We start from the raw sequence: 25,625 nt of genomic DNA, 5'->3' as shown, positions 1-25,625 counted from the left end.
AAGATGGAAAACCGGGTAGGAAATGGAAGAAATGGAAGAAAAGGAGGGGAAAGGTGTGGAGACAGGAGACGGTGGGGGGGGGGGGGGGAGCATGGGGCCGGGGTGAGAACGCCTGCTCCCTGGAGGGGCTGACCTTCACACACGACACGGGCTCCCTGCCGTTGCTGTAAAACTCCTCTTTCATCAGTCGGCTGTGTATTTTTAAAACATTTACGTAATATGTCCACATCTGGCTGCCATTATGGCAGATTGTTAATAAGCACCATATTAATCTTTCGCATCTTTTTTTTTCATTCTTTACTTTAAAATTCCCCCATGGCATCATTCTTGGCATATTCTAACTTTGGGAGATTTCAGGCCACACATTTGGAAAAAACATGCACTCTCTCTGTTTTAAAAAGCATTGAGCAAAACCATTAATTAAAAAATATACAATGTCCTAAGAATCCAGTAAAACAAGATTCCCATAACTCACAGAGGAACTGTAAAAAAGAGTTATCAGCTCCACTAAAGACTGACACACAGAGTCATAACTCCTCGTGTTATTTTAATGATCTAGTTTTGAGTGAATTTTTTTCTCAAGGTGAATTTGAAGGAAAAACAAAGAGCGAAAAACATACTCTAAAATTCATAATTCTAAGAATCGACCACGGTTTCTAACACTGGGAAGGAGGGAAGATCAGACCATTCTCAAACGTTCTGGCTCCTTCATAGAGACCCAGTTGGAACAACAGCTCCAGCAAAGGGTCTGTGTTTTCCGGGCCCTGCTTCTGTTACAGACTCTATCTTCCTATTCTGCCTCTCAGATTAAAAAAAGAAAAAGAACCGGCCCTTAGCTTTCCAAAAGAATTTCCTGTCCTGGCCTGGCTCCCCCAAACCGCGAGGCCTGCCCTTCCCACTTCTGACCTGGCTTTGAGGAATCCACTGACTCACTGCAAATGAGAGAATCCATCCTGCGATTTCTGGCAGGTTCCACTGTCCCTTTCCACTGATACAGACCGCAGACCCCGGCGGGAGAGGCAGAGTTTGCCCTCTGCTTGCTCTAGGGAGCTGGTGGACCCTGACAGCCTGTGGGGTGGCCTGGGGCACTGAGAGCTCACTCAGCACGGGCACCGAGCTCTGTGCCTCGCTTTGCCCTCGCCCGTGTTAGCGCTGCCTGGTATAAATTCCATCCAGATGGACGGCCAAGGAAATCTGACCGACTTGACACAAGAGCAATGGCCTCGCAAGGCTTTACCAGTAGTTTGGTGTCTTTGATGACGCAGAGCAGCTTGGTCCACTGGCCGAAGCGCTTCTTCCGCAGCAGGAAGGCGCAGATCTTGGCGTCCTTCACCAAGTCCATGGAGGCCTCCTCCGAGGGCCACTGGTGCCGCGTTTTCTTCCCCTTCCCGTCCTCCTCCTCTTCATCATAGGATTCATAAGAGCTGCTCATTGCATCCGAGTCATAGTCTGTCCAAAGTAACAACAGAAAAGTCAGGGCCTGATTACAAAAATCTCATCTGGAAGCCTGTCCATGGGCTCAAGAGTGCGTTACTGCATCAGTCAATGAGGAAGGGGTCTCCGCACTCAGGGTGCTGCGGCAATGTAAGTACCAAAACCGAGGAAAAAGAGCTCCAGACGGGCTGTGGAAACTCAGCGGAGACTTTTAAACTAAAGCGACTAAGAACTGTGTACTGAGAAAACCTGCTTCTGACTGTCCGCAGCGGCCCACGCGTGGCAGACCCTGCGTGGCAGACCCTGCGTGGCGGAGCCCTCGCCTTGTCCTTGTGGGCGGGGCGAGCATCAGCCGGACAGCAGGACGGCCCACCTACCGGAACCAGCCACCGCCGGTCCCTGCTCTCCACGCCCCCACCTTCCTGTCACAGTTCCTTCTGCTCTGCAATGCCCTACTCTCTGCTGGCACTGCCAGTGCACAGGCCGGAGGCCTCCCTCTGCCGGGGTCATTCTTGGGGCTTGCAGAGGCACTGACACCTATCCTTCGCATTCTGCTGCACTGACACAGAAATACTGGATTATTTTTAGTTTCCCACATACATCACACTGCCTCTTACCCCCGGGGTCTTTGCACAAGCGGCCCCTCACGTAGGTTTCCTGTTTGTCCCACTCGGTCTCCTGCCTCTGCCTGGACAAACGCTCTCATCTTTCTGGATATAACCTATTGGCGCCTCCTCCACAAGCCCTGCCGGATTCACCAAAGCTGGCTGCGATGCACTGCACTGTGTGCGTGTCCCCCACCCCCAAGTCAGGTGTTGAAGCTCTAACCCCAATGTGACTGTATTTAGAGAAAGCTTTTCTGGAAGTAATAAAGGTTAAGTGAGGTTATATGGGTGGGTGGGGTCCTAACCCAGTAAGATCGGTGGCCTTATAAGAGAAATAGAGCGCTCACACTCTCTGGGCCACGTGAGGACACAGGAAGACGCCGGTAAGCCCGGAGGAGGGCTTGCGCCAGACGCTGACCACGCAACACCCTCATCTCAGACGTCCAGAACTGGGAGAAAGTAAATGTCTGCTGTTTCATTACCTAGGCTGTGGTATTTAGTTACAGAAGCCAAGCTGACTAAGACACTGGGTGAAGTGCCCTCCTGGGTGTTCCCGCACCTCCCAGCAGGAAGCACGTCCCACTGCACGCTCACTGCCATCTGTCTGTCTGTCTGTCTCCCACATTAGACCGCAAGCCCCTGAGGGAGGGGAGACCACCTTGTTGGAGGTGATTGTCCCAGCAGGTAACGAGGTACCTGGCACAGGATGAGTTCACGCTATTTGTAGAAGGTAGAAAGAACTGTTGGGTGAACTTAAATCATACCTGCGAGGCCCTCCTAAGGAGGGCCAGCACGTTCAAAGTGTTTAATGAACACTAGTGACGGTCAGTATTATTACTATTCGGCCCGGCTGGGTGAGCTCGAGGCTGTGTCTGACTCCTGTCTGCGTTCCCCTCACCCCGCCGCATCTAGAAGACATTCGTTTTCAAACATATTTGAAGACGGAACACCTAAGTGATGGATGAATGACGGATGAGGAGAAACTGCCCCTGAAGCAATCAGTTGCGCCATTCAGCAAACACAGCAGAAATACAGACCTTCCACAGGACAGAATTCACCAGAAACTGAATTATAATTGGTACTCAGACGTCATGCCTGCATTTTAATTCCCTCACAAAGCCATTACTAAGTGTGTGTGTGGGGGGGGGGGGAGACTGGAAGTTGAAGATAAAGTTTAAATCACGAAAAAGAAGTCAAGGAAGGATTGTGAGCAAGAGACTCAGGTGGCCGAGGAGGTCACTCTGCAATAGCATTGACAACAAGCTGAAGTGGGGTGACTGAGAGACGGAGACGGTTCAGAGGCATCTGCAATAACGCTGAGAAGAAGGCCGAGGGGCGCCACGAGGAATGTGAGGAGGGGGAGTCGAGCGGATCTCGTGGTTACACAGTCCAGCCGCCCCGTCTGCCGCAGCCCTTCCAGCCTGGGAGGCAGAATGGAGGGAGGGAAGTACTAGCTGTGACCGCGGTGGTGTGACCGTGGAGGTGGCAGAGGTGAGGCCTGTCCCAGCTCTGGGTTTTTCTTCCTTATTGTGATATAGGTATATTTGTGTATGACAGGCAAATTCTCTGCACCTCTCCCGTTCCCCTACATCCAACATGCTAACAGAAAGCAGCTACCCTTGGCTCTCAATACTTAAGTTACAGGCTCTCAATGGGGAGTATGACTCAGCCGGAAGAGAGTGGATGTCCCCCCCCCCCCCCCAGAGCAGAGAAATGGACTTTGTATCCTCTGGGGGAGTTAGGGAGTTTTCCATTATGCAGGCGGCTGTTGAATCACGTTATGCTGAATCCTGCTTTTGCTGCGCTTTATCTGGAAATTCAGTGTGGTCAAGAGAGGTGCGCATGGAGGCCAAATCGGCACAAGATAAGTGGTGGTGGTTTTCTATCGTATCGACTCGGCCAGGCTGGAATTACATCTCCCCCAATTGCTTTCTTGGACAGTTCTGGGTGAGGCTGGCCACAGGAGCCATCTGGGAGCCCCTGGAAGCTGCGCAGAGGGGCAGCCGCTGCCAGCACATGTGCAGGGCGGTGCGGGCTGCCAGGCGTGGCTGCACACAGTACAGCCTGGTGCTGGGATGCTGGCCCTCCACGTGGGCATGGGGCTGGCACTGGGCCCGCAGCTCCTGCCGGGTCTCTTCTGAGTCCTGGGCCAGGGGCCTGCAGCTCTGTACGACGGGTTCCAGCTTCTCCAGCTGGTCATCGGGTTTGGAGGAAGTGAGAGACGAAAGTGGGCTCCCATCTGTCCTTCCTCTTCCCCAGTTCTCATCCAGCTTTGCTTCCCGATGGCCGGTCCCACCAGACAGAGGCAACAGCCTTCCGGGGGCTCCTTCACTGGTCCCCACATGACAGGGCCTTGTCCCCACAGTAAGCCCTTTCCTCCACGACACCCCTAAGTGGTCCTGCTTCTCTGATAAAACCGGACCTGATAGATACCGGTGCCCCAAAGCTGTCACAAGTCCCCTAGTAACTGAAGCAGCATATCCTTGGCCTGACCCGCAGGTCAGTTCACCACCATTGTTCTTCTGGGCAGGTCATTTCACCACAGACATTTGATCAAAGAAGCCACAGGGTGCTGTCACCGATGACTCACTGTTCCCCAGCAGGAGTCCTTCGATTACTCTTGCTTCTGGAATTAGTTCAACACAAGTTGCCTTTGGTCAGCAAGTATGGAATGGCTTCTCTGAAGGACATGACATTACACATAGGCTTCTCAGGCTGAAAATGACCGAAGGCCCCGAAAGACAAACAATTGTACTACCAGTTTCTAACCATGAAGTATGGTGAGGAGGGGGGAAGGAGGGTGGGAGAAGGCTAGGACCCAGCGTTCCAAATCCTGGGAAGTACCCTCATCAAAAACATGTATTTTACTCACTGCTATTAGAAAGAAAGGAGTCCAGTGATGTTTTGAAATACAATCAAGCCATTTAAATTGTGTGTGTTTTTTAATTAATTCACTATCTTCTGAAATAGTGAACACTTAGAAATTACTTGGATGTGGTTTTCCCAAGTAGTTCTTAAATGAAAAAGAAGTTAAAATATTTAGCTTACAGTCAAAGCCAGTCTTTCCTAACCTCCTTCCCAGAACTGTCCCTTTCTGCATTCAGAGCATAACAAACACTTTATTGCTGTTGGGCTCAGTCTGTATTGGGACTGTTCTGGAACCTGAGATAAGTGGCCTGAGTGAGCTGGGAAAGGCCCCTTGCCGTCCAGGGGCTTCCAGCCCTGCCTGCCTGGGTTCAGCACAGCCCTCTCCACATTCAGGAAATACGCTGGCGTGGGGGCTGGGGGGCTGTAACACTCAGATTAGCTCCTGCTTGGCTGAACTCGTTCTGCTTGTTTACTGCTGGGAGAGAAAGAGCAGAAAGCTCAGTGTCCACGTGGCAGAGACTCGGGCAATGCGACAACCACATTGGGATGGGAGAGCGCGTATCCACAGGAAGACAGGTGAGGCCAGCGCCGTGAGCGTAAGTGCGTGGGCAGCCCCGGGCCACACGAGCAGTCACCTGCCCTCCACTTTCTGATGGAAGCACAGCCAGCTGGACGCCCTCAGTGGACACATGCTCAGACCTTCCACTTTATTACGAGATAGCAGCACACTTCCAGACAGAATATCGAGAGGAGAAATAAAGCCGATGACCCAAAAATATATTCCAGAGACAGTTAGGTTTTCGGTGTCAGCGTGGCGTTCTTCCTCTGAATTTGCAAGGCGGGTGCAAGAGGCACCTCTGAGAGCCATCAAGCAGGCAACTAACAAGAGTCACACCCAGACCACTCTACCTTAGGTCAAAAGGTTCTGGTAAAACCTGGATTTATTTAAAAAGGAAGAAACAAAAGCCTCGGACTGAGATGCCTACCTGTTTGTGCCCATTGATTTTTCAGCCTGGCAGACACTACTCTCCTCCTGGCACAATGAAGGTGGGGGGGGACACACCCCTTTGTTAAAGTGGGGGTCGCGCACCCACAAGAACATGCCACAAAAAGCCATTTCGCTCTGACAAAGGGTACCCCTTCATTGGGATCCATGTTTCCACAGCTGTTAGGTTGGTGCAAAAGTCATTGCGGTTTAAAGTGCAAAAAAACCGCAATGACTTTTGCACCAACCAAATACCGTATAAGGTTCCACTAATTTTGAGTCACAACAATCTGAATTCCCAAAGATACTGGGAAGGCACTTTTGGCTTTTCAAAGCCCTCTCTGTATTTACCAGCTTGGGTTCAAAACTGACGTCACTCACATTTGCACAGCGTTTTGGAATGTCCTATCCCCACACCCAGAAAGAGGGCTAGGCTCTCCCAGTCCCACAAGTCAAAAGGCCAGCTGGGGCCGCCGACCCCGACACTCACTTGAGGTGATGTATTCTGGAGCTTTCCCTGGGCTCAGTGGCACAGCTTCCTCATAATAACCTTCTGGGAGCGAGGACGTCGGTAACGGCGGCGGCCCACTGTCAGGAGGCTACGGAAAAAAGGGGAAAACGGCATCACTGGAAGAAAACGTTGTATTTTCAGGTAGTGACCAGCACCTTCCTTTCCTTTGTAAAGTCTCTGGCAAAAAAGAACGTCATCCTATGAAGAGGTTCTGAAGTTCGGGTCCTGACGGGCTCTTACTACTTTCCTGCTCACCTCCACCCCCAGCCTGGCCCCAGCCACACGCCACTCAGTCCATACAAGTGCTGGCCATCACCAGACATATGGCCCATGGCCCAGGAGTGCCCTGCACACACTGCTTGTGGGCACAAAGTACCCCTTTGCCCAAGTGGAACGGGCTGACACACATGCCCGAGTGGAGACGCATGCCTCTCTCGTGGTCCCCACACCACTTACCTTCCGGGGTCCCCGCAGCCCACAGCACCGTGCTGGGAGCTCCGGAAGCACAGAAAATGGTTCAGGTCACCAGAGCTCTTACAAAGGGAAGCACTCGTTAAGCCTACCAGCTCACCATGCTCCTAACATTTGCCACAGAAACTTCGAAAACAGGAAACCACCTTGGAGACGCTCTCTAAAAGAAACTGGAACTTTTCTCTGGAGGAGGAATCTGCTTGTTACTAAAACCAGTCACATCAGTTTCTTGTCAAACTCTGGGATTAAGACACTCAGGTCTTGAAGCCGGAACTTTACACCACGGAAGAGCTGGCAGGCTCAGGACTACCGAGTCTCCGTGGCTGTCAGGACCGAGCCCCGAGGGCGCTAACACACACCAACCTCCTTCCTACAAGCTTCTGTAGGTTTGCTGGTTCTGCCACTCACTGGTCCTCCCACCGATGGAAAGGACCGAAGGGAAGGAAAGCCAACACCAGCCAAACACCTGCTCATTGCCCGGCCCTGTGCTAAGTAAGCGTGTCTGTGCAGGTTACAGGTCCATCAGGCAATGCATGAAGGATGTTACCCAGGAGACGTCCCATCACCTTTTACAGGTACAAACAGTGAGGCTCAGGGTCTCAGCGCCCGCTGGAAGTCAGACGCTACTCCATGACAGAGCTGGGGACAAACTCCAGGTCTGTCCACTGACGACCTTGCTTTCAGTCTCTCTCCCCCCTCCCTCCCCCACACACACACCTTTGGTAACTCACTCACACTGCCTATATTCTGTGAACAAACTGGAAAGATGTCACCAAGAATGGGACAGAACAGAGGCCCCTTCTGAAGATCTACCATGTGAAGTTCCAAGTAGAACAATGTTCCACAGAAATCAAGGGTTTTTTAACATGTGTACAGTCTCCAGAATGTAAAATTCCACAACTTTCCATCTAACTCACCTCAGACTCCAGACGTCCTCTGTGAGTGACTAATCACCACTGTGCAAGCCGCCCCTTCCTTGGGCCATGGTCACGTGCACACATCCCTCCTGGACTGGAAGGCAGCCGTGTCCCTCCCCCGCAGGCCGCTTCCCTCACTAATCACAGACCCCCTGCACCCCTCTTCCACGGCTGGCTCCCATCATCCTGTGTCACACTGGGCGGCAGCCAGGTCACTCACACATTGAAGACGCAACGCTTAATGGGAACCTGACCCACCGAGCTCCCCCACAGGCCAGGTCTGAACAGGAGTCCATGCCCTGTGGAATCTCTGCTTGTTGCTTTTGGAAAACAGATGTCTGCTTCAGAGTCTTTATTCATGAAATGGAGTTTCAACTTCCTTTTAGGATGTTGAAACAGTCAAAATTATTCGTGTCCTGGGAAAGCAGTGCGAGCAGCTGAATGAAACCAATGAAACAGCACAGACTCCCTTCCCAGGGCGGCAAGTAACACGGGCGTGTCAGGCGAGCTGCTTATCGCATAGCTGATGGTTCTGAAAGGTTCGAAAACCGAGGCACGGTTTCCCCACAGAAAGTAATGCAAAATGGATTAATCCTTTCCAGACCTTTAAAATCAACCCCTAAAACTGCAAATTTAGCATCAATTTTACTATCTAATGATACCATAGATCCATAAAATTTATGGTGTTCGTAAACTGAAATGTTCATCAACGGAGACGTTCAAAAACCGAGGTGCTACCACTGTACTTCTACAGGAGCACCTCTCTCTCCAAAAAGGATCCGCACATGACCTACCCTTGAAATTCTGCCACAGGCTCTCACACTTCAGCAGAGGTATTATGGTTAAAAGTGGGGGAGAAGCTGGAAAGAGGTACCCCGAACTGCTTTCTGAGGAAAATCTTCCTTCAGATCCTTTCCAATAGGTAAGAATTCACTGAAATCACAATTAACAGGGATTTTTAAAGGTGCACAGCAGAAAAGGCAGGTTTCCAAAGGGATCGTGGCAAACCAGAGGGCAGACAGGAAACGAGAGCAGAGGGAGACGACGCTACGACACTCACACTCGGCGTGCCTTCTGTGCGGGTCCCCCTCGTCCAGGGTCTTTGTAACCTTCCTGTACCTGAGTCCCGCTCTCCTAACCTGCAGGTGGGGGCACTGGGTCCTGACCCGCTCTGAAGTCCATCCTGGCTCTCAGGTTCCAGTGCTAGGATTCTGATGAAGCCAGCTTTACCTGTTTCGAAACTTTAGTGAGAGTTGACTGTGTCCTCACTAGATGAGAAATGACACTACAGCCTCTGGCCAGAGCACGTACTTCAAAGGTCCCTTCAGGCAGCAACACTACACACCAATCAGGGCATCATTCTCACTGGATTTCCTAACTTTCACTCAACATCAGAAGCGACCCAGCCTCTGCATGAAGCTCTAACACCGTCTTGCATCCATCCCGTGTTTTCCTGGGCTGGCTCGCACAAAACACATGCTGATAAAATAAGGGCCTGAAACCTCACCGCCCAGCCTCCTTTTTGCTTAAAAAGAAAGAGGAGAAGCTGTTTTCCTCAAAGAACGACTGACCTTCGCTCTAGACAGAAAAGACAGAAGTGGCCCAGCGCGCTGCTCACTAGATAGCTTTTAAATTCACCAAAATATTTCGCCTTCAAGTTAATGCTTAAGTGAAAGTTGCTCTTTAGTTTAGGAAATCTTCCCCGCCTTAAGGCACACTGTAAATTTCTCCTTTAAGGGCTCCATGTCTTATTAGAGCAAACCAGTCCTAACAACTGGAGGAGGATAAGCTATCGTTTCGCTTGGCTCACAGTACTGGCCTTGATTTAATTCCCATCGTTTTGGAAAGAAAAGCCCGTTAGTTTCTGCCTTTGTTACTTTAAGAAAAAGCCTTACAGAGAGTTCTTTTTCCGTTAATAATAACTATTACATTTATGTAATTGTGTGGCATACATATAACCATTATTGTTATTACTATTATTTCAACAATGTGACAATAATCACCATCATTTACTGTTTGCCTACCATGTATCAGACATTGCTTTGGGATACTTTATATACATTTTTTCTTGTTCAGGAAATAGCAGAGATTTGGGCATTTTGATTACACTTTTACAAATGAGGAAACTGAGGCTCAAGAGATGAAAGACCTTGCCCCAGGTCATACATGCTAGGAGATTAGGGGAGAAGTCGTAGAAAGTCAGCCAGAGTCGGCACTGACCACTGAACCAGAAGCTTCGAAACCGCAGGAATGCCATCTCTAAGTCACGACTGAAACCCTGCGCGCCTTCTAGTGGGTGTGGGAGGGAGGTAAGGGGGGCGCGGTGAGCAGAACAGCAGTCGGGAAGGAACTAGGGACTAAACGGCCCACTAAGGCGACTGCTTCCACTCACACAGTACAACCGACCCCTCATCTCCCAAGAGGCACGGGTTCCTGTACCATCGACGTCACGCCCAACACCTTTCACACCTTCCCCCCCAACTCACACTCTGCCTCTCTTCTGCTCCCCACCACCTTCCTCACCCTAATTTATTACTTAGTCCTTTGCACTAGTAACACCAATAGACTGAGCACTGATTTCAGCAGAGAACAATACCAGCTGAGAATGTGGAATCTCTTTCTGACTTCAATTCTGTGTAGATGGTGGTGTATGCAGACTCTCTCGCTGGTTACAGGGATAAAATCTGTGAAGAGTAAGTGCCCACAACAATAAAATCTGGCACAAGAAAAGTAGGGTTCATGCTCCAGTTCTGTCACGTATCAGCCTTTCCTACTTAGTATAGGACCGCTAACCGGCATGGATATTTCCAAAGCCCCCGACAGCAGCGTTCATGCCACAAGCTAAACTTCTACCGCGGTTCACCCTTTAGGAAGGTGTCCAGGCTGCTGAGGGAAACTGAGGACTGGAGTAAAGTAATTCTCAATCAATAACAAAATGTTATAGTCTCAGCTGCAAAAACGGTTTCAATCCTAAAATCAAGAATTTTGAGTAAGTAATCTTCTAGACAAAGTAAGAGTTTTTGTCCAGATTATACCCATTCCATTCTGATCGCTATTTAATTTGCATTCCACACAGCACTTGAGTAAACACTGGTAAGCTTTCTCTAGTTCTATTTATGCGCGCCTGGGAGGGAATGAAAGCCCCGGGGTGGGGGGACACTCTGAAGTCCCTTCCTTCCCGACCAGGTCGGCTTCCACGAGGCGGGGGTGGGGGAACAGCCCAACAGGTGTGTACACAGGATGCGCCTGTGGGTGCAGCCAGAGCAGATGTAAGATAAAGGTGCCCCTGGAATTAGACACGAGACTAAACTCGGTGAGTCTCGAAAGACAAGGGAAAAGGAACCAGATGGTTCTTGTCCACTAAAAGGATCACATGTGATTTCACAGGGAAACAAACGGTTGAGTTGTTTTAAATCTTGGGCTTTAGTCTTAACTCCGCAACAGGTAAAACACCTGACAGTGTCACGTGATCTCAGGGCCTCGTAACCCCATCTATCACACAGAGACGATAAAGTTGCTGAGAAAGTATTTAGGACGGATACAACCTACCACGGACAAGGGGGTAACTTCCTTATTCCATAAACACAGAAAGTAGACCGGGGCACCGGGGCCTGGGGGAGGCGGGTGGGGAGTTAGCGTTTCATGGGGACGGAGTTTCAGTTTGGGACGATGGAAAGTTCTGGAGGTGACGAAGGTGATGGTTGCCCAACGATGTGAATGCACTTAATGCCACTGAACTGGACTAAAATGGTCAAGTATACGTTATGTATATTTCACGATAAAAACCTTCATTATCTGCTGACATAAGGCATCACGTTTACATAGGCTCTGGCCCTAAAATATCCCAGAATGAAACCGCTCTCCTCTCCCCATCTAAACACAGTGTAACCTACCCCTGCTGTTTAAATTATCGAATAAAAGTATTTCTAGAAAATGCCTTGATTGTGTATCGTGCAATTCACAGAGAGCCCCAAAGGATCCGACCTCGCTCTTTCCTCTCAGCCATGAAGATCTGAGACAGCTGTTAGTAGACTCAATGCTCTTCTGAAGAAGAGGAGGGAGGAGGTAAAGCACAATCGGTGATTGTCTGGATCCGACCCGGTCAGGGAAATGGCTGCCTCAGCGCCGGGTGGGTCGCGACGGCCAATGTCAACACAGATGGGACCCACTTCTGTGGGGGGGCCACCGTTGCAAACACCCTCTCAGCACTTGCACACTCAGTACATTCAGTGAGGGCTGCACAGCCCTCAGTATGAAACAGAAACAATCTGCGGAAAAGCACAGCTCTTCCCAGAAGTGTTTTCATCACGCATCTGCACACTTTGGCCTATTCTAGTGGCCCTTTGGAAGAGCAAGGGGGCCAAAGTGGATGCCAAACATGCCGCGGCCCACGCGTGTGATTTCAAAGATTTAGGAGTTCTGAATTTCCACGTGGCACACTTGCCAGCCCCTTCACACCCACTCAGCCACACTAAAGGGGCACCAGTTCACACAGGACGCCTCAAGCTGCCGCCACACGTACTTCGAGAGCAAAACCGAAACATTCACACATTCCCAACATGACAAAACTGACTTCTGACATGCTCCCTGAGCGTGAGCCGTCATTGACGTTCTCTGCTGTGCAACATGAGAAACACAGAAACAAACACCATCTTCTAAAGGTTACGCTTCATTTCATCAAAAGAAAGTGGAAATCAGGTGCTGTTGCTGTTCAGTGGGTAAAAATATCAGTTATGCAAGAGGAGTTTTACAGGTCTGCCGGGAGAAGAGTTTTACAGGTCTGCCGGGAGAAGAACATCAAGAGACAGCTAGTGATAACTGCACAAGGCACTGGTAGGCACTAAATGGATACAAATAAAAGCTAACTCTTCTTTTTTAGAGTTTCTAATACAAATACAATAAAAGGCAGTATTCAGTCAATATATGCTACATTTGAAGTAAAAATGCAATAGCCTTTTAGATGACTGAGAAAAAAACGGTTGGAGAATCATGAATCTTACACATATATGTGTGTAACTGGATCTATATTAATTACATATATATATATATATAATTGGATATATATATATAATTGGATATATATATAATTGGATATATATGTATGTGTGTATATGTGTGTGTGTGTGTGTGTGTGTGTGTGTGTGTAAAAGAATATATACATCCTTCAGTCACGTAGAGTTGCTTTGGTCATCGTCCCAAACCGCTCTGCACGGCCACAGGCCCTCCATGACCTAACCCCTGGGAAGCGGCCCAGCCTCACCTGCAGATGACCCACCCCCGTTGTATTACCCCCCAGCACAGAGGCGATGCAATGCTCCCAGACCATCTGGCTCTTTCTCCAGCTGGGCCTTGATTTAGGGCACACCTTATGCCTGGCACAGCTGCCCACCCGTTCCATCTTTACTCCACTCTAAGCTACTTGTCCTGGAAGTCAATCTGCCAACAGCAAATGGCCCACTGGCCAGAGGCCAGCTCAGCAAAGGCAGACTGAACTTACTGAATGCCTGGCTTACTTGCTGAATAACGAATTCACTGGAAAACTATCAGAAAAACACAGTAGAGCTATCTTAACCAATCTCTGCTGACCTGACAGATTGTCTTCATTTCCTCTGTCAAATGCCCTGACTGGTATCCAGAAAACGCTAAACATTCAGGGTCACCAGACTCCCCCCTCAGTGCCTACAGATAGTCCCATCAGCTGTCCCATTTATTAAGTCTCATTTATTAAGAGTCAGCTTTGTTATTTAAAGTCTCATGCTTAATACTACAATTATGTAATTAATTTCATTACTACATAAATAAACCAATGAAAAAAATGAGTGCAAAGGAGAGCTAATAATTCTCTAAGATGCTTTAGGAAGGTTCAGTCAAGACAAACTGCAAAAAGAAAAGTTATTCACGTCAGGGTGAGCACGTCAGCTGTTAGAGAATAGCACAGCACTCATAAAATTCTAGGGACTTGAAACTCAGATTGTTTCACAAGTGTCTAACTTTCACTCCACTTTAGGGCAACAAAAACTGGGAAAGTTTAACAAAGTACCATGGGTATAGATTACGCAGAAGAGACAAGTAGAATCCACTGTGTAGCCTGTAGTCAAAGAACCTTGACCCTGGATCAAAATCCTCCTAGTTTCATAGCAAGTAATGGCACGGTTTGGAGGCCAAGAGAAAACCCACCGGACACCCAAGTGTTGGACACCAGTAGGGAGAAATCACCTAGGGTTTCCGGGCGGGAATTCCTGCCTGTTCTCAGGAATTTTTTTCCGCTTTCCCGTTCCCGAATCCTGAGATATAAACTGTTTTCTGTTCTCCACAATGAATCGTTTCCACAAAGTGACGGCTGATACTACCAACCACCTGGGTTCAAGGAGCAGATTTTCCCGATTTCCCGACCAACTTTTCTCAGGATTCGGGAATGGGAAAGCAAAAAATTTCACAAGAACGGAAATTTCCTGCCCGGAAACCCTAAAATCACCCATTGGTCAAACTGCTACTCAAAAATTATTGTTTAAACGTGAAATAATTCCAGCGTATGTATACCTTTTTGACAATGTCTTACTTTAACCAACCTTTTTGACTCATCAACCACCAGTTGTGATTCCATCGGCAGGAGGGTTTCTGACACACCTCCAACCAGAGCAGTTGAAGGCATTCACAGGCATTTCACAGCCAAAGGCGGGGCAGAGCATGTGAGTGAGAATGAATAATAAACTGTATTTGAGGGGGAAAATCCATAGAAATGGAAGAAAATGACGGCCATGCAATGAGTATTCTTCCGTCGGAATTGGCCTTGAACCTGACCTACATACCCTCCGTCTGGCCTGGCACATCTGGGACATGTAATTTAGGCCAGACCAGTTAGACAGCTCTTCATATGGCACTAAAGAAGAGCCCGTGAAATTCCTATAACCCTCTCTACACTTCTGGCTGCTTCTAGATGTTTGCATTTCACCTTCAATCTCCAAACACCTTTCCTGATCTGAAATGTGACGATGATATGCTAGACCCCGCATTTTGGGACATTATCGTAGGAGAGCCACGGGTTCAGACAAGCTTAGAAAGAAAAATAAAAGTAAACCAGGAAACTCATGAACCACTGAATTCTCAACTAGTTCTTTCTCTTTTAGATAAATATCAGTTTATAAAATTAATACTATTGACATACTTCTGGACTATAATTTTGCATTATATCTAAAAACAGCAAATGAGACAGTGAAAAATGGTCAAGTCAGTTTCTACAACAAACAGGATGAGACTTAAAAAAACAATAATTAAAAAGAAGTTTATAATGAAGGAAAAATACATAATACATAATGTTAAAAAAGGAAAAATAGCACATAAGAGTCGTATATTCAATATGCTCTCAACTGTGGGAAGGTTAAATGTATAGAACCAAAAAAGCATGCAAGCTATAAATGTGAGCCACATATGTAATTTAAATGTCCCTACAAGCCATAGAAATTTATGGAATTGATTTTATTAATATCGCTTCTTTCACTCAACATATCCAAAACATTATAATTCAACATGTAATCAGCGTAATAAATCAGAGATATTTTACATCCTTTTTCTCAGAAGCCTCCAAATCCGGTGTGAATTTGACACACACACTCATCCCAGTTAGAACCAGCCACATTGCAAGTGCCCGATGGCCACCTGCAGCTCGTGGCCCCTGCACCGGAGAGCACAAGTGGAGAAAGGCTCAAAGCAATTGTGCCTGAGTGAGAACAGTGGCGCTCCAGGGCAGGAGGCATACAGATGACCTTGTTTACCTTTGGAGGGGGTGTTCTACCTTCCACAGTGATCTTGTTAGAAATGCAGCACTGGAAGCCCCATGTAGACTGAGTGGGTCAGAATGTGCATTTTAACAAGCTCCCCAAGGAGTTCTTTAGACAGGAACGTTTAAGAAGGGCTACTCTGTCTGCTACCACCTAGCTCTCACGTGGGGCTTACTACATGCAAGGCATGTATTCTAAGCATTTGCGATATGTCAGCTCATTTTCCACAACAATCATATGAAATAGGCCCTATTATCATCCTCGTTTTAGAAATGAGGCGTCTGCAGCACAGGAAGTCACAGTCTAAATCATGTGAGTACGTGACAGAGCTGGCACGGGAAGCAGGCAGCAAGCTCCCCAGTCTGCACCCTGCCTGCGCCCCGCTGCTGGCCGGGACTTTGGCTCCAGAACAGGCTTCCAGCACCTACCAGAGCCTTCTCCCACCTAAGAGTCAGGCTGGCATCAGCTTTGCTGCCACACCGCCCCAACAGTACTGGAGAAAACAGGCTGGATTTGAAATCCAAAGAACAGGTTACAATTTTCACCTTTCCTACTTAGTACAGGACCGTGAGCAAATCACATCTCTTCACTGAACTTTAATTTCCTTTTCTGGAAAATGGGTATACGTACTACGTACACGCTTAGAGTTAACTCAGGGGTGCTTTGAGGTCAAGTTGTCAGGATTAAATGAAATTATAAGTGAAAAACTAACAAGCATGCTCTGTGATGTGTGGTAGGAACCCAGTAAGTGCTAATTTCCTCTGCCCTCCTCTACAATGGTAATTACGGAGAACCTACTGGCCATCAGCCATCAGCTGGGGCCCAGGCAGGATGGAAATAAATGACACATGGCCCTGCTTTCCTGCAGTTCTTATCCTGGTGGAGAGATAATTAGATGATTCATAGAGAAAGCGAACATTAGAAAGACAACTGCCAAGTAACTGACATCGATCTAATTTTGAATGAAAGTCTAATTTCCCCGAGTAAGCAAATTAGAAAACAGCAAAAGGCAGAAAAGGCTGAATGGTACATGAAGAATTGTGTATGCGAGTACACCCAGATTGCGAAAGTGGCAAAAGAACTCCAAAACAAATTTTGAATGCGTAAGAGCAAATAAAATACACATTCCTGGAACATGAACATATTTTTCTTCTGAAAAAAAAAAATTTTTTTTAATTCCAGAAGAAGCATAACAATGAATATCAAAGTTTCAGGCAAATCTAGTTAACCGAGAAAGAGGCCCAGCTCCCCAGGCTCTACTGCCATTGTGTCACCTGTTAAATCCTGTTGCATTTGTTTGTTTCTTAATCTAAGAACAGATTTCCCTGGATCTGTAGCTCCAGTCATTTTCACAGAAACACCAGCGCCCTAGGGACTGCGACCCTTCCCACCTCCCACTCAGCTCCTCCTCGCAGCCGGAAGACACTCCGAGGGAGCCTCCTTCCTTCCAGACCTGGGCTTGCATCCCCTGGAGCCAGGAAGCCGGCGCCCAGGGACCCTGCTGCGAGGGAGGGGCTAACTCACCAGCCACGGCTGCGGGATCTCGGGCAGAGGCATCTGGGGAGGGGCCGGCAGGCTGTGGGGGGCCTCTTGCTTCGGAGCATGATCTTTCACTTCAAAACCTGTAAGTATCGACCAAAACCACAGAACTAGTGAGGAGGGAGGCGATGGCACTGCTACCAGCTATCATTTCCTCAGCCCCATAGCGAGCACTTGGCAAATACTGATTTCCTCTAACCCTGCACAACAATCCTATGAAGTAGCATTCTCTGTGGCTGGAAAAAAAAAAGGTTAAAGAACTTAACTGAAACATTACCAGGTAGAAACGGTGGAGCCAGCAGCAAAGCCGACGATCCTCCCAGTGCCACGCAGCCTGTCAAAGGGGAGTCGCTGACCTGATCTCCCACTCAGGTTAGCGCGGACCCGTGTGCGAGGGGGCAGGCGCTTCGCTGGGAGGCAGTACATTTGTATTAAGTGTCCTCGTAAAGTCTGAGACTGTCCCAGACATACTTTATTACTGACATGACTGACACCAGCGCATACCCTCAGGGCACTCATATTCCAGGTGGGAAGTCAAGTATATACGTATACAACTGACTCGGAAAACATGGTGAGCATTGTATCAGTGATGGCAGGAAACAAGCAGAAACCACTTAGAATTCAGGCACAGTGTTATTTACACGCCAAGAGCTCACCTGGAAGGACCTAGAAAAATAATCACTGAACACGATGCCACAAGACTAGGCAGAGATGTGAAAAGACAAAGTCCCTGAACTCTAGAAGTTGCGACAGAGACCAGAATTTTGGCAGAGAACTGGAAACAATAAATAAAGGGAAAAAAGAAAAAGAACGAATGGAAACTTCACCACTAAAACAAGCAGTGGGTGAGTTGTAAGCAAATTAAAGCACTGAAGAGAGAATAAGTGAATTGGCAAATATTGGAAGATGCATTCAGAACAAAGCGTGGAGACAAAGGGCTGGAACTCACTGGCCAGAGGAAGAGAGGAAGAGAAATCAGGAAAAACAGTAACTCCTGGCTGGGGAGTGTTCAGACCAATGGTGGAATGGCTGCAAGAAGGGTATACGCAGAGGAGATGAAGCTGGAAAGAAATGCTACCTCTACTAACAAAAGCAAGAGCAGAAACCAAAAGTCACTAGTTACTAGTGTCTACTGTATGTCAGGCACTGTTTGGAAATACTTTATATAATCTCCTTCAAGCCTCACACCGTTCCTGTGAGATACATGGTATTGGCCGCCCTTGTCACAGATGAGGAAACTGGAGCATCGAGAGATGAAGTGGCAAGGTCACGCACCGTGTCTCCTCGAAAGTAAGACCTGGCTGCACGGTCAGCTCTAATGCGTCTTTTGGAGCAAAAAGTAATATCAGACCCGGTATTTATTATATTATATTATTATATTATATTAATTATATATTATATTATTATATTTATTATATTATATTATATTATATTATATTATATTATATTATATTATATTATATTATACCTGGTCTTATAGTAAAATAATACCGGGTCTTATATTAATTTTTGCTCCAAAAGACGCATTAGAGCTGATGGTCCGGCCAGCTCTTATTTTCAGGGAAACACGGTACCTGGTGACTGGCAGAGCCAGGAACTAAAGCCAGTTTGTGGAGGAGACACACGTGAAACCTACGGGCCTGGGCTTTATCGGGGGCAACGGCAGGCTCAGGAGGGTCTAGGCAGGGAAGCAACAGTATTGTTTCGAAAGTGACCATTTCACTTTGCCTCCTAAACATGGTCCTCGTCCTGTGCTCCCATCTGAGTAACTGGTTCCCCTGTCCACCTAGGGTCTGCTGCCAAATCCTTCAGCCTGTGGTCCAGACAGGTGACAAATCTAACTGTGTCACACCACGGCTTCATACACTAAAAACAGTGAATTGTACACTGGAAATGGGTGAAGCGTGTGGCATATGAACTATCTCTCAATAAAGCTGTTAACGGAAGTCCCTACAGCTCATCCACCTTCTCCTTCAGAGCCGTCCAGACTCTACCATCACAGGCCCCAAGAACAGCCCCAGCCCCGCCACCTCTCTCTCTCACTGCACTGGTCTGGATTCCCCTCTTAGGGGCTACCCTACCCTCTAATGCCCCCTACAACAGTACTTACCAGGACTAGCACTCCCTGCTTTCCTGCCCTACCCTCTGTGCGTCCATCATCCCTAATCGATCAAGTTGGTTCCCTGTACCCAGGCTGCCAAACAATGTGGTTTATGACAAACATCTGCTCTGATGGTTAATTTTGTGTGTCAACTTGACTGGGCCGAGGGAGCCCCAGACAGCTGGTAGAACATTATTTCTAGGGGACTCTGTGAGGGTGTTTCTGGAAGAGATCAGCATTTGAATTGGTGAGCTGAGTAAAGGGGGTGGCCCTCCCCAACGTGGGTGGGCATCATCGAATCCGTTGAGGGCCCAAACAGAACAAAAAAGTTGAGGAAGGACGAAACAGTTCTCTGTTTGAGCTGAGACGTCCATCTTCTGTCCTCAGACATTGGCACTCCTGGTTCTCCAGCTTGTGGACAGGTGGGGACTTATGCCATTAGCCCCCAGTTCTCAGCCTGAGATTGGACCACACCGCCGGCTTTCGTGGTTCTCTTCCTGCAGACAGAGACCGTGGGACCTCTGTGCTTCCATAAGCAATGAGCCAATTCCTACAGTAAATCTCCTCCTCTTTTATCTCTAGCTCCGTCTATCTCTAGCTCTGTCTCTGTCTCTGTCTCTCCCACTGGTTCTGTTTCTCTGGGGAACCCTAAGAAACCTGCTTTCCTGGGAGTCTGGAATTTTGGTAGTGTGCCAGGCAGAGGGCGCCTACATGGTCAGCCCCCAATAAAATCCTTGGGCACTGAGTCTGGAGTGAGCTTCCCAGAACAGAAACATCACACACAGGTTGCTGCACTTTTGTTGCTGCGAAAGAGTGTGCTCTGTGTGACACTGAAGGGAGAGAGACTGCATGAGAAGGCTGCATACAGAGTCTTCCAGATATGTCTGTGTCTCTCCCCTCCAATCTGGCTGTGTATCCTCACTAGCTTGGTCATAAATCCTGGGTACAATAAAGTATAACTATATGCTGAGTCTTTCTAATGAATCTCCAAATATTGGGGTGTTCTTGGGAGCCCCCAACAAACCCACTATTTCATTAGCGCCTTTAAAGCTTTGTCTTTCTATAGGTAGAGACTAACACAAGTACCTGGCACATAGTAAAACCTTCGGTAAAGTCATAAGTTAATGAAGAAATGATTATGTTTTAGAAAGATGGTGGAATTAAAGATGGTTCAGAGGCAAAAGAGACAGGAAGAAGAAGAGCGAGCAGAAATGTGAATGAGACGCACCTTTAGAGGATTGTATCCTCAGCAGGATGTCTGTAATTACTGCCTTTTTCTCTCTGACAGTTGATGTTAGATATTCATGGTCCAGAAGTTCAAGAAAGAGACGAAGTTCAACTATTAACTCTTCCATTGCTGAAAACAAAGAAAAGAAGAGGGAGGGCACTGTTACACTCATTGATTTGGAAATGTCACAAGATGAAGGCTAAATTTTACTCAAAGCATTCCGTTTTCAGTTTGATGGTTGGATGCAGTATTCCAACGTGAAAAAGAAGTTGTCTGCAACCAGGTCAACTAACAGATCCGTGCCTCATCTTCTAGACAATGTGCTAGGCTTTCGCTTTTGCTTTGAGGCAACAATACGCAGCTGGGAGAAGCTCCAAGGCCAGGCTGCCAGCAGATGGAGTCATGACCCGGAAGCCTGGCATCAGCATTTGGTCAGTTGCATGATATTAAATTTCAGTGTCAAGAAGGAGATGGTGGCTTAAAATGCCAAATAGTTTTCAAATGACCACTAGGACATGGTTTCGGAAACTCAATGCCCAACTCTCCGCTTTGTAGGACTGGCTCCATCCCCAGGAAGACTGTGAGCACGTTTATACAGTTACAGCAAGAGAGGCTGGGTGGCTACGAGGACTGAGGACTTAGAACACACGTGCAGGGCCCGGATTCCTGTCATGTGACAGACTTTCCCTCTGATATCCGCAAGACGGGACTGTGGCTCATGTCAGCAAGTTTTAAATCATGCTGTGAACCTCTGACGGACTCCAAAACCCTTTCAGAGAGTTCGCAAGGCCAAGCTGTTTTCATAATATTAAGACACTTTGCACCCTCTCCTGCACCACTGGTGCGATACACAATGGTGGTCAGATTGCTGGCATCTTAGGCAAAGCAGTGCCACAAAACTGCATATCATATTCGTCACCATCCACTTGCAGTGAAAAAGAAAAAAATGCTACTGTCACTGAAGAGTATCTTTGATGACTTTGACAAAGAAGTAAAACTCATTGCTTTTATTAAATCTCCACCACTGAGGACACCCCCTGTTAGTGCCCTGTGTGATGAAATGGGCCGTGCATGTGAAGCACTTCTGCAGACTGAGGTGTACTGGGTGTCTGCAAGGAAGCATTATTCTCTGATGTTGTCACCATTTGGGAGACGGGCACCGCTCGGTGAACCAGGATGTCACACAGTCACACGTGGGTAAGGAAAGATCTACCTGCCACGAAGCTCAAATACTCTCATGTACCAGAATGGAGGGTTCTTTCTGACACAGCTTCAGAGTTCACACTGCAATTGAACTTGAAGAAACTACTAGTTGTTGAGTTTTGGTGTAGTATCAAAGAAGAATATTCTCAATTTTCTGAAAAGGCGCTGAAACAAGCTTCTCTTTTCCAACCACATATCTGTGCGGGCCAGATTTTCTCACATACTTCCCACAAAACGACGTCTCATTGCAGCCTGACTGAGGAAGGAGAGTCCAGCTCTGCTTCTATGAAGCCAGACACTGCAGGTACTTGCAGAAATAGAAAACCCTGCCACCCTCCCACAAATTATCTTGTTTGGTAAGTACAGTTCCATTTCATAAATATATAATTTCTTAAATGAATTAATATCTTAAAAATCTGTCAGTTTTAAATCCTAGTATGATAAATATCTACATATATCCCCACATAAATAAAAGCTCTTTGGGGTCTTTAATATATTATTTTGAGACCAAAGAGTTCTAAGCAAAGGAGTTCGAGAACCGCTGGTTTCCGGGATTCTTTCCCAATCTACTATTCTACAAGTCTCCAACACCCTCCAGGATTTAAGACCCTAAGTGAGGCCACCCTTTTTATAGACATGCAGTGCCCATGGGTGTACAGCATCTGAGAAAGACAGTGTCTCAAATCAATGGGGAAAAGGCAGACTTAATAATTGGAGTGAGGACAACTGGTATCAACTAGGGGAAGAAAAGACAAAACTGAAAACATACACTAGAAAAAGCACTAAAGATACTGAAGAATCAAAATATAATAAATGAAACAATTCAAGTCCTTCAAGAAATAGTAGGTGAATTCTTTTACAACCTTGGTGTGGGAAAAGATTTTCTAACTGTGACTCAAAAGGAGATGTAAAAAGAAAAGGCGGCTCAAGGAGACGACATAAAAATAAAAGCAGGAGCTCCTGGAGAGTGAGGGCTGGTGGTGGACGTCATACCCTCCGTTCTGCCTCGCGCACACACACACAGCGCAGCCCATCACCTCGGGGAGCCTCACTCCGGCCGCCGCCGCCTGCCGTACACCCGCTCTTCATGCTGACTCTCCGAGGCTGGGTCACTGGGGAACTGGCTTCATAAAACCCCACCTCATGGCCCTCTCTCAGGACCACGCTGCTACATTTGAGGCTCCAATTAAACAGTTGGTGAAACACGGCTGGCCCAAGACCAAGCTGCTTTTCAGAAAACGCCCTTGTCCCCTGCATTCTTCTTCACGATGACTGTCCCCACCTCGAATCAGATTGTGAACTAGCCCCCGCTTCTTCCTCCAGCCTCATCTCTCCACTCCCCGCCTTGGGTGTCACACTGTAACGCTTCTGAACGGCGCAGCGTCCCACCTGCATTAGGGTGCTGCGGCCGGACCCTGCGCTCGCTGCTGCAGGTGCGCCCTAACATGCACCCGTGTGGGCGACCAGACCTGACGAGCTCAGGGGAGGCCTCCGTGGCAGGCCCCACCAACTCAGGGGCAGAAATGAAGCCCATGGCATGGACTGAACATAAAAATTCCTAACTAAGAGGGGGCGATGGCAGGTAGTCTCGGCCTAGGCCTGTAGCTTCCTTGACAAAGGTCAGTCTTTACCTTAAGTGAGCCTGTCTGCTGTCTTTGTGCATCTAAGATAACAGGTCCTTGGCATGTCAGAGTCATCCCTTTTCCTGACCCCTCAGGGCACAGCCCCCCACACCAGAGCAGGAAACTACAGAATCCCTCCTTGTTGTTCTTGTCCCCCGTTACCATCTCCCTGCGCTGTGAACAGTGAACTATTAACTATCCTGCACCCACCTGGGTAAAAGAAGTACCTGTCTCTCCAATTTCCTTTCTGTCCAATTCCAGAGATTTCCCTGCTTTGCTTTCTCCCACCCCCTTAATCTCCACCAATGGATTTCATGTAACCCTCCTTTGATTCTAATGTATAAAATATGTTGTGAAACTGCTATTTCCGTTGAGATTCTGCTTCCTGGCAAGTGTCAGTTTGGCTCTAATACACTCTCCTAAGCCTTCTCTTAGGCGGGACGTCTTGTCGTCACACACACACACACACACACACACACACACAGCACCTCCTCTACCGGCTCCTACCAGCTATGCTCCACGGCTCCCCTCCTCACCATCACCACCCCTGGCCCCGACCCTCATCACTGTTCTCGCATTCTGGGGTAATGATGGGCTAACTTGTCTCCTCCTTCAGTCAGTAGGCGTCTAAAGGTGGGGCCTCCCTGCGACTGCTCTCTGCACCCTGAGTACCTAGCACAATGCCTGACGGGAAGCTAGAACACAACAGACACTCACTATGTGTTTGGTGAATTAACTCACTTGTTTGTTTCTAGATCTTCACAACAGGCAACATTCCTGAGATTTGTTTTGAAGCGAAAGTTGCAGAGAAAAATACCATGGACCATCCTGTCATAGTAACTGTCTCCCGTGACATCCTTAGAACGTACGCATCAAAGGCGACAAAAGACTGATGCGACAAGTTCCCTCTGTCCAGCAGGCGATCACCGCCTGGCTGGGGCCCCTCCCTGCTAAGCCCGCCAGGCGCTGTGTGTGAGCCTCAGACGTGCGCGTAGGGACCCGTGTGGCACTGCAGCAAGGAGCCGACTGGAGCGAGGCACCCGCATATTTTCCCTTATAGGGTTATTGTTAAGACGCCTCTTGCAGCCGCCTCCAAATGCCCCCACCGGCCTCTGCACAGAATCCAAATGGGCTGCCTAAAGGTTGGTCTGAGAAATCTCAGAAAAAGCGGCACAACTTTAGATACTGTCTGGCTGGAATGTTTCCCTCCGCTGGACAACATCTACAATTCCTTAAGCGTCCTGCTGTCCATTAGCTGAATGAGTGATGACTCAGCACAGGCCACTGCACTGCTCTGATGCCCAGGGCCTGGGCTAGAACTGCAAACACTGACGTGCCAAGAAGACCGCCGTGGAGAGCCGGGGAGAGGCTGTGAGCACCAGCCTCTGACTCCGGAGACAGGCCACCAGTGCTGCTTTCCTCTGAATCTGACAAGATCAAGTAAGGTCCCTACTTGTCACTCTCGGGTGTCTGAACAGGACCTAGGACGATCACGGCTCAGTTTCCTCACTGACTCTGAAACCCCAAAGGCAAGTCTGCGTTTCTGAAAGGGTATGTGCACGCGCATCTCTTCAGCTTTCTCCTTGGTGGTTAAAACTCATCACAGGGCTGTGAGTACAGCACAGGGGACACGGCCACTAATGTGATGGTAACTGCACAGTGCCAGGTGTGTGCTCATCAAGGACCACGCGTACATTACGTAAATGCCTAACCACGACGCTGTACACCTGACACTCATATAATGTTGAATGTCAACTGTCATTGAAAAATACAAATAATAATAAAAAAAAGTAAAGGGAAAAAAATAAAAGGCTATGTGTGTACAAGCCTATTCTGAGTCCTGAGAATTCTCCCTTCTGGATTATATAAAGCCCGCAAGGAATCCCCAAAGGAGGTGGTGTAAAAATCCACAGAACACATTTTTTCGGGCAGTTACTCTGATTCTTAAAAGTCAGATTAATAGGTGGATGGATAGGCAAAAGCCCTACCAGAAAATATCCTTCTATGTAGTGTTTTGGAGAAAACAAAAGATGAAACCTAGACCTGCACGTTTCTACTGAGTGTGATGACGTACGTAACCGGGCACACAGGAACCAGACTTCCTGATTTCTGAAGCCCGATTCCTCGGCGGGCAGGACAAGACTACTGCTAACAACCACGCTGGCTGCTAACACACGTCTAAAATACAAGATTGCGAGCACAGTATTTTCACTCCATGTACATCTCTTCAATGTCCCTCAGTAGGTAAGTTGTTTGAAAGCCGACCATATTCAAGACATTGTATTCAAAACCTACAGGCACCCAGGGCTTCACAGTTTACAGCAGCAGATACTCATTCAGACTCACAGAACCATCATCTTATG

At 48.0% G+C, this 25,625-nt stretch overlaps 1 protein-coding gene across 6 annotated transcripts in view; it reads right to left on the bottom strand.

The window, feature by feature from the left end:
- AFAP1 (actin filament associated protein 1) overlaps nucleotides 1–25,625 on the bottom strand; it is a 126,101-nt gene that overhangs the window by 53,448 nt on the left and 47,028 nt on the right. For all 6 annotated transcript variants that reach the window (XR_012492384.1, XM_074320792.1, XM_074320794.1 and 3 more), the window contains 4 exons: nucleotides 20,438–20,566; nucleotides 17,094–17,191; nucleotides 6,383–6,491; nucleotides 1,238–1,449 (listed from right to left, as the gene is read on the bottom strand). Coding sequence is in view for 5 of the 6 variants with exons in the window: in XM_074320792.1 (XP_074176893.1) it covers nucleotides 1,238–1,449; nucleotides 6,383–6,491; nucleotides 17,094–17,191; nucleotides 20,438–20,564 (546 nt within the window). In the remaining variant the exon portion in view is untranslated. Of the gene's footprint in view, nucleotides 1–1,237; nucleotides 1,450–6,382; nucleotides 6,492–17,093; nucleotides 17,192–20,437; nucleotides 20,567–25,625 lie in introns of those variants that run through there.

This window comes from Rhinolophus sinicus, linkage group LG02 (genome assembly GCF_036562045.2).
Source record: "Rhinolophus sinicus isolate RSC01 linkage group LG02, ASM3656204v1, whole genome shotgun sequence".
In the NCBI taxonomy this organism is placed as follows: Eukaryota; Metazoa; Chordata; class Mammalia; order Chiroptera; family Rhinolophidae; genus Rhinolophus; species Rhinolophus sinicus.
The sequence above is the reverse complement of the archived record's forward strand: the minus strand, read 5'-3'. Positions and strand labels throughout refer to the sequence as shown.